Source organism: Fragaria vesca, linkage group LG5 (genome assembly GCF_000184155.1).
Source record: "Fragaria vesca subsp. vesca linkage group LG5, FraVesHawaii_1.0, whole genome shotgun sequence".
In the NCBI taxonomy this organism is placed as follows: Eukaryota; Viridiplantae; Streptophyta; class Magnoliopsida; order Rosales; family Rosaceae; genus Fragaria; species Fragaria vesca.
The window spans coordinates 28,600,463-28,610,491 of record NC_020495.1 but is presented as its reverse complement, the minus strand read 5'-3'; the positions used below and the strand labels follow the sequence as shown (position 1 = coordinate 28,610,491).

At 38.2% G+C, this 10,029-nt stretch overlaps 1 protein-coding gene across 1 annotated transcript; it reads right to left on the bottom strand.

The window, feature by feature from the left end:
• Window positions 1–1,360: 1,360 nt before the first annotated feature.
• Window positions 1,361–7,976, bottom strand: LOC101298609. The gene is made up of 13 exons (XM_004300634.1): window positions 7,599–7,976; window positions 6,992–7,285; window positions 6,633–6,838; window positions 6,425–6,530; window positions 5,500–5,756; window positions 5,216–5,351; window positions 4,600–4,694; window positions 4,445–4,498; window positions 3,698–3,811; window positions 2,781–2,879; window positions 2,587–2,706; window positions 2,001–2,087; window positions 1,361–1,899 (listed from the first exon to the last, which is right to left on the bottom strand). The coding sequence occupies exons 1-13, from the start codon at window positions 7,750–7,752 to the stop codon at window positions 1,732–1,734; spliced, it is 1,890 nt and encodes a 629-aa protein (XP_004300682.1). The 5' UTR covers window positions 7,753–7,976; the 3' UTR covers window positions 1,361–1,731.
• Between the last annotated feature and the right edge of the window lie 2,053 nt (window positions 7,977–10,029).

Here is a 10,029-nt window from a genome sequence, read left to right as displayed (position 1 = left end):
TGTTATATCTATCACTCAGCGGAATCAACTTCTTCTAAGACATTTTACGAAACATACAGGTAACCAAGGTAAACAGACATAAAAATCACCGACGTGTGGAAAAGCTTGGCATAATTTCATCCCTAACTTGACTGTGTTCATCATTGTGCATACTCTAATGTTGTAGCAAAAAAAATAAATTCCAGCATTAGTAAAAGATTTTATAAACAACCCCATGCCTAGCTTCACTTCAATTGCAATTTTAATGTGTCAAATAGATAAACAAATTTCTCTATGCCACTTTTTCTTTCCGCATTTGGGTCAATTAGTTTCAGTTCTAAAGCTAGCTAGCCTTCTTCATTTCTTTGCAACTTTTGTGGTTACAATTAATTAATTAATGATGTATGAAAGCTCAAAGGTCATGAAGATATTACAAATGCTTCTAATAATTTCCCTTACGAGAATTCAATATAACAGTATATAAACGGATGATTTCCACTTAAAGGAAATAATAGAATGAGCAAAAGTAATATATCAGTTGGTGATATCATGATGCATGATCTGAACTGATCAAGTGATGCTAATGCCATAATATATATACATTCGGCTTAAGATAATTTAGTAAATCAAAGTTCAAACTACGTACAACACAGCTAGAGAAGAACGACTCTTTCAGTCTTTCCTACCAAATTAAAGGGTACCTAGTGAAGCCAACCATTACTGACTATCTCCAAGACTAACTCGATTCTAAGATATTATCCAAAAAATAGTAAGCAAGAGATCAACTCTCTCTCTCCTCTCCCTATGGTTGAGAACTTGAGATATTGCCGTTTGCTCAAGATCGTCAGGGCGAGCGATTAGCTTGTAACCTAGAGCTACAGGCAGCTCGTCGGGACTGATAGGTGGTAGCATCACACCCTTCTCAAAGAAACCGAAACCGTATGTGACACTCCGGCATCATACAGCTCTGTAACTACTCAGCCATTTGGAACAGCATACCTATTTTTTTAGCACATTCATGCATTTAGCAAATGCCATTTACAAATTACAATTCATGACAGTAGTCATACCCTAAAATCAGTGGATGGAATCGCAAACATAATGATTCCTGGTTGACCATGTTCCCAGAATGCTAGCAGATGGCAAACTTCTGATTTTCTTTTCATTATAACAGTCCGGGGGAGTTTGTTCAGTGTCTCAGAGTCAGTTGTAATCTTCCTATAATTGAGTGTAACAACATTACAGGATGGGTTGCATTTCGGAAAGAATGTTCAGTTCTCTCGAAAGGGATGCACCCTGATGAAGTGCTCATAGGGCCTCAAGAAGGGTTTAGAAGAGGAATATCTCTGGGGAGATATGTCATCTGCTGCGAGACTAGTTTAAGAAAGAGAAAATGACATCTTTTTGCTACGTAGAAGCCAAGTAGCATACATGTGTTTGTCTTTTGGGTTCTCCTAGCATATGAAATGCGTCAAAAGATTATGGTTCTATTCTGTGAGATGTGGACATATTGATACAACACATAAAAAGAGATTACTGATACAACACATAATCGTCTCTCACCATCAAAATTACATTCTTGATATGGATAACAGCCTCTTCCATGTGCATATCATGGATGCAGTCCTCTTTGTTCATTTCAATGACAATAAGTTAATCAGGAACTAATCCGGTTGTAAAATGCTTCTCTGTATTTCCCCACCATATGATGTGCTTCTATTTTCTTTGATAATATATACTGTAGCGAGGTTATCATGGTGGCGGGTGGTCATCTTGCGGGGTTTGAGGTGGGAGAGGTTTCCAACCTGGTTTCTCATCCCAGTACATGTCATAATATATGTGGCCAGGAGTTTGTTCAGCTACACAACACCATATACCAACATATCGCTTCACACGATTCCTGAATCTCTCTTCCCTTATCTGAGAAATAGATCAATTTCGGACAGCATCAGCAAATTGCAACTAGACAGTCTTACAGGTTTAGCCCATATGAGATTAGAGGAAGAAATGGAAAGACTTGCCTTGTCAGCAAAACCAAGGAAGGCATCTTGCATAGATGAAAACTTGATAACTTTGACATCTTTGAATGAGGAAAATACTGTCTTAAACTGTACATACAAAAGAAATTCAGAATCAGTACAAGTTACATGGGGTGAGGGAACATCATAACTCAAATACAGACATTGTACGATTAAAGAAAATCAGGATCTACAAGAACTATTTCACATCTCAAATTAGTCCGACCACATGTACCATACTGTCATAGTACTTTTTCACTTCAAATGCCAGATTGCTGTCTGACCAGCTCATGAGCTGTCATTTGTTAGGTATGATGTTGATCATGAGAGATGATAGTACCAAAGAATGATGGGGGTAAATCATAGTCTTTGAGAGGGGAAGTAAAGAGGATAAGCTTCATAGGGCCAAGGTCAACTTCAGTTGATTTGATTAATGAAGATTTACTTATGAAAAAATTTGAAAAGTGTAGCTAATCTAAAATGTAGTAAATGAGACAATGTTGGGATGAACTTAACAGGGTAACACATGCTACTAATTGTGTGTGTGTGTGTGTGTGTGTGTGTGTGTGTGTGTGTGTGATCTCTGTACCGTCTCTTCACTGCTTCTCTTTGGAAATCTGAGAACTCCTGATGGGCTTGTATTATTTGATGCCAGACAGTCTCGGATTCCTTCCTGACAAAGCTGGACTTCAAGCCATGAATCTTTCACCTGAAATAATTGTTAAATGCTGACAAGACAAGAGTACAGATACGTTGACGTAAACTCCATACATACTGGTTTACCTGTTTTGGCATCAATGGATTGTCAAAGAATGAGTACTCTCTAATATTGATCTGGGGCCCGAATTCTTCAACTGGCAGCTCCTTGAGCATGATATTTACCTGCACCACAATAAACTTTCCTTAGGTTTCATTGTCTGGATGTGATGACAATCCCCTTTGTTCAACTATTTTTGGAACTAATACCCATAAAAGAATTCACATGGAATAATAACATACATTGTAATTAAAGTTACAACACGGTGGAGGAGCATCTTTAATTTTCCTTAAAAAGGATATAGTCCAACTACTAGACTATTCTAGCTTCCGTATGAACTAAGCAAAAACCAATGGGCAAGCCATAATACCTATACTGTCATCACAGCAAATGGAAAAAACAAAACAGACACTTCCAGAACAAGATCCTCTTGGAAGATCTCGAAAACAAGAATGGGACATAATGAGCTTCATTCAGAAAACTCAACTGATGGTTCTAGAATTATCTTCTTCTTTTTCCCCCCAAAGAGTCTCTTAATAAGTTTTAAAGACAATAATAACGAACATAGAGGTCTAAACAGTCCTTTACAAATTTTAGAAGTGAACAAGGGAAACAACATATTTGGTACGTTAAAATTCATGATGCAAAGATGACCAGCACAAGAATATATAATCACTATATTTCTCCAGTGGCATTCTTTTCAATTCACTGGAAACACTACTTCAATCACTGAAGCACCATGGCAAAAACCATGAACTAATCTATTAGCTGTGTTGATTTTAAAACTGTAACAGATATCCAGTTGTTTAACACAAATGCTGCTTTAGTAAGAACCTATGCCAGAGGATGGTGATCATCTCGAAAGAAAATTCTTCAAAGAAATTTTCACTTGAGGAACAAAGACAACAGCTATTTGAAATCAACTCCAGGAGACAGGGCATACCTCAAATACATGGTCAAGAGGGCAAAGAAAAGGCTGTCTAGTCAAAGATCCCTCAAGAACTCCAGGGTGGGGAAACCACAGCCTGTCCAACCTGCACCATAGTGGAGGCATGACCTAGGATACAAAAACAGAAATGGAGATTAAAATATAGCCTCCACATGCATTCAATGCATCGTTTCATACAATTAGAATACACAATATGAAACACCAATTGGTAATGAATGAAGAAGGTCAAAGTTTCATACATTGAGATGCAAGGTTTAGAATACTCAATCTGGGATATTCTCAATACAGTTATACATTATAACAAGCATAGTCATCATCCTATCAGTTTGCCAAACTTGCAGACCTACGATTAACACTAGGGGAGTTATTTTCTTCTTATCATTCATACGTCAGAAACATGACTGGACACAAATTCTCAAATTCCATCACTTTATAATCAATTTAACAGCAATATCAGTATCATGAGAATCAATTTCAGTGTTTCAGGAAAAAAAGAGAATCAATTTCAGGTGAGTTTAAGCCAAGTATACTAGTACAGTAGTAACAGATGATGACAATTGCATCAACTTTTACAATGATTGTGAGTAAACATCTGCATTTTGACTAGGCTCTATCCAAAGAAATAAAACTCAAATTCCTACTAATAATTCAGAACTAAAAGTTATTCACTGAAACCATTTAAGTCCAGCAAACTGTGAAATGAACCAAAAGATAAATCACACATATTGGAGTTAGTCTTACCAGAGTTCGATTTAACACGGAAGCAATAGCAAGGGCCATCCTAATTTGTTTTATCTGAAAAAAATCAGATAGCATATAATTTCCGTATAAAATGCAACATTGTAATGTTCAGACAAATGGAAATATTTATTGGAAGCAGATTAGTACAGGCATACTTGGTAATTAACAAGAGTAAAATGTGATTCAACAGTATGCGGCCCCTCGAGTAACAAGTTCTTAGGAATAGATGGCTTAAAAGTCAAAAACCCCCCTGCATAAGTAGCCAGAGAATGCAGCATTAGTAGGATGACCATTTAAGTGAATAATATGAACAAACTGCAGAGTTATATCAATAAATTTCAAACCCCTGCCCAACTGTTTAGTATATATGAAACCCTTTAGAATTTTGATATGGTTAATTTCTCAAGGAAATTAAGTACCAAGTAGTGTTTGATCCTTGGGAATGAACATAACGGAATGAGCTCGCAGTCCTATGGGAATGCCTACTTTGCAATACTTTCTACTTTAAGTAGTTGTCATCTAATTTTGTCGTCTTATTTTGGTTCCATTTCATTCTACTGTTCATTCAAGCAATCAACCACTACCTTAGAATAATAAATTTCAAAACTGTAAACTTGTGTGAACTAGAGTTCTGTGAAATTGGTAAGAAACATTAACTAAGAAGGTGCCAAGACATAATATTACAGTCTTCCACTTTGACCGAAGCAAGCAAGTTCAAGACAAATGCAGTCCCAGAAAATTGAGACGATCTGTAATGGATGGCACAATTACCTGGTGCATCATAGTATTCAGGCGGGTCAAAGAAAACCATTCCTTCACGTAGTCGGTGGCGCTTTCCATCAGTACCCGCATACTGGAAGGTTGTATGCACTGCATATGGCTCCAACCTCAATTGCTGGTACATGGCCTGCCATTAAAGCCTAAAAGGTTTAGAACTCGTTTTCAAACCGTCTTCTATGCTTACATGAAATAGTTTCCCAAGTGAGAAGAAACTTTAAATAAGAAGATACAAGATACAACACCTAAACCACCCAAACTCAAACTATAGTACCTACCTGGACAAAATATGTATGCCCACTACAAAATATACTCGCAGGCAAAATTCCTAGCTTGAGACTTCCATCATAAGCATATACGAGTTCACTTTCCCCATCTACAGCTGGTCCTAACTGCTTCCGTACAAGATCATTAAACCCATTCTGGTCCCATATCTTGTCATCAGCTAGAAGCATTTCTTTCCATTCTTTAGCCAATTTTTTAGCAGGGTCTGTTGGCCGCCAGTGGAAAATTCCAATATTATAGGCAGCACCAACTGTTAAAGGTAATGACGACATTAAATCTCTGCATATGAAATGACTATAACCTAATTGATCATGATTTATAATAATAACATACAGTAATTCAACATACACAACAAAAATAAATGTCAGAGAACTGTACTGTTCAAATTTTAGAGATTTAGCTAGAGTGGAAGTTGGATTTGAAAGTGGGATGTATAAGAAGTCATAGGCTAGGATGTATAATTTGCTGGAGGCTGGAGATTATAGTCAGGTATAACATTGTGTCAATCTTCTAATCTACCACAACATATACCATGTGTATGTATTCTATAGTACGGTACACTTATACCTTTTGATATACTGGTCTAACATGCGTATATGAAGAAGCACCCAGATTATTAAACAGAATCCAGAGTACCGGATTATTATAGGTACTGTAATGAAGGCATTTACAGTAACAACGAAAGTTGAAATCATATTGTAATAATAATAGTACCCCTAATGACTAGACTCCCTTCGAATGTTGATATATTTTTTATTATTACTGAAAACAGTTTCATGCCACCACATCTTATGCAAGTATTCACAGATTTCTCCATATCACATAGCCCCAAACATCTCATCCACATGCACAAATTAAGGAGCAGATACTTCAAATAATAGAGCAAAAATGAAAAGTATGTTTCTATCAGGTCTTCACCTTGTTGCCAGATGTCCAGCCTGTCATCAGCTACTGTTGGTACAACTTGATCACTGGACGTTAGGACATCTGCTTCAGGATAGCGGGCAAGAAATGGAAGAGGGTTCTGTTCCAGGAAGATTGTAAATCATGCATAAGGCTTTAACTTCGCTTAATTTCAATAAAATGAGCCAAAAGATTGAGAATTAAAAGACAAGCACAAAAGTACCTTCAACCAAACCATGTCTGTATCACACATCAAGAGCTCAAAACCATACAGAAGGATTGAGTCTATCAGTATAACTTTTTCTCTTCCCATCTTGTGGAATGTCGGCGATCCCCATCCAACATCTATTGTGCTCATATGGCTGCCCATATCAAATACTGGAACACCTTTCCAATACAAAGCCTCCAACAGTTTGGTGTCCATTGCACCTAATTCATTTAAGTTCAAACATCCTCAATACATGCTTTAAAAACTACAAGCACATTTCTTTTGTAAAAGGAAATAGTACAAAGACATGTAAAGAAATTCAAAACACCAAAAAAAGAGAAAAAATCTACACAGCTTATCATATGGCAGCTTACCGACGAGAAGGTTAGAAATCCCCAGATCAGTCAAGTGTTTCACCCATGTCAGGATAAAATCCATAAATGCATAGTTACCAAAGGTCACAATAACTACATTATCCTTCACTCTTTGCTGAACCAGTTCTTTGGTCAATCTAAACGTCTCCAACTCTGGCATTTTCTTTGTGTTGGGAGCTTCCCAAATAGGCTTGGTCGACACATTTCGACTCTCTAGATTAGGTGAGGGCACCCCTTGAACAACTGCCGATTGTGAGACATTGAGTGCTTGCTCTGAAGGGGAAGAACCAACATCTGTAACAATTTGTGCATAGACATAAGTAAATCACACTCAGACTGAGCTCATAGACAATGAACAAGCACAAAACATGATTACAGGACCGAACAGACTTTAGTTCTCAGACATCAATGACATTGGTCGGGAATCCAAAAAGTCTCCAACTTCTCTATGACAAGAACCTCATGCAAATAGTTAAAATATATATAACACATGAAACAATTAGTTATCCAAAACCCATTTCCGAAAACAACCGATATCAATTGAAGCATGTCACTAACAGAATGAATGGGGTGAGTGAATTGAAAAGGGAGAAAGAAAAGGACTGACTGTTCTGAAAGGAGGTGGCGGAGAATGTGGCAGCCTTGCCGGAGTAAATGGCGGAAATGACATATAAAGACGAGAAGATAATCCCAACTATGACGGTGGCGTATACAGCCACGAACAGTGGCTTCGAGTTATCGAACGCATTTCTCCACCCCATTGTTTTTTTTCTGGGTGAAGAGTTTATGTGATTAGCATGCCCAGGTTGATCAGCATCATTGGGTTTTGTTACTTTCTTTGTTGTTGGGAAGGAAGAAGAAGAAGAAGCAAGAAAGAAAACCCTGTAGAATTGATTGAAAGGGCAATTGATAAATCTGAATCTGAGGAGGGTTTACTTCTCACTTGTTTAATTGTTTTCTCAGCATATGCAGATCACTACAAGGTCAACTCTCATCAGGCTCCATGTTCCTCTTGTTTTTATTTACTCGGTCCATTTTGCACCAACTATTTATTCTGTTTTGTTCTAGGATGTTCTCTATGTGTGCCTTGGTCATATACCAATAGGATATGTAGTTAGACTAGATCTATGTATTCATATCCTTACCATATTGATATTCTGTAATTCCCTATATAAATGACTCCTATCAATAAATAAAATGATGATTCTCTTGCTATCTCTTTATCTTTACCATTAATCATTCATCACGTTATCATGCACTTTATTCTAACCTTAGAGCCAATAGCCCACCATTTTTTTTCTAAACCCTAAAAACCAAAACCCTAAAATCGGGCAGCCTTGTTTTTCCCGATTTCTGACCAAAATTCCGACTGCCCTCCGCCGGAATTTTATATCCCCAGAAAGCTCTCTCCGCCCCGGATCCAACGCCGCCGGTCTCACCCTGAGAACCGGCCGGAAAGTCTCCGAACCCGCCGCAGGAAGATTTCAGACCGCCGCCGCTACCGACCACCGGTTCACCACCTTCCCTTGCTCCGATCAACCTGAAATTTTGACAGCAGCTTCCCCATCCAGAGCTGCTCCTCCTATCAAATTTTCAGCCCCAAATTCGAAGTATAAATAGGCGAAACGTTATTTCTCCTCTCGGCAGCCTCTAGAAAGGTATGTTTTTTGAAACCTTAAACTTTTCCAAGTTCAATAACTCGGGGAGGATAAAATCCTTTCCTCCCTTCTCCATCTCCATTCTATGCTTGGGATTTTGTGCGTGCAGGTACCCAAATCCCGGAATTTTATTCGCGGGTCAAGAGTGTGTTTGATCACTCTTGTTTCTTTGTCCAGGTTGTGTTTGATCAACCCGGACTTTTCACCGGATTGTGTTTGATCAATCCGAGGCCTTTTTCCGAATTGTGTTTGATCAATTCGCGGCTTTTCCGGATTGTGTATGATCAATCCGAAGGACAAACCATTAAAAGCATCGTTTGTGACCTCTATCGAGTCTCATAACAGCTTGGTTTTATATGCAAGAGCAATGTAACATTCTGCTCCTTTGAGTTTTAACGTACTAGATGCCTAAGGCGGATCTTCGCTTGGTATCTGTGGAACCTTTCATTGGATGGATTAAACCACATGTTTTGACCCCCAGGCTAATAAGCCTAGATGCCGAGATTTCACATCTCATGCACTCAAAGTCTTTGACGCGCCACATCGACAAAAGCCTTCAATGGCAATCTGTGCAAAAAGTAATGACCACAAAGTACTGTGGAATGCACTCATGGAGCGTTTCTCGAAACGTTCATATAACTCTACTTGTTGAGTTATTAGTCAAGTGGATTGCTTACCACCTTAATTGACTACATATTGTCGATGATCTTTTGTGGCATCATGATCCATAATCTTTAGCGGATTCGATCATCATCAAGTTCTCTAGGTCCTCCAAGTTGGTGTGGAATTACCAACGAGACTTGATTTTGATCATACAAACAGGAATTGTATACGCTAATGTGATAAACTTATTTGGGATTATCCCCTAATGTGGGGACAACAATATGGGTCATGGCAACGGCAGAAAACGTCGTGCCGATGTCTAGAAAAGAGGGGGAAGTGTTGCCGGCTCTAATAGCGACACTCCCGGTCTAGACACCATTTTGTCAAAACTACTCACGTCAGCTCATGACATTAATGTAACCGTTGTGGATCTTCGGATCACTGGTTCAAGATTGTCAAGCTCCTTTAAATTGTGAATGCATACAAAAAGGTATGGAAAATCAATATGGGGACAAGAACGTCATCCTCATGATCGCGAATTTCAAAGATTCGGATCCTGCTCTAGCTACCCATGACTTTGATGTCATCGGCTAGACATTGATTTTCGTTCCAAGTTATATGTACTAAGGCGTTGTATCGACGTCTTTTGTCTATTTGAGACCTTGATGTACTCACATTAGCAATAATGAATGCCTTGAGAATTTTTCGAAGTGAAACTATTCTCCTCTTATGGTTCATATTGATTTACAATCAAGATGTACACTTACATCGTCCTTA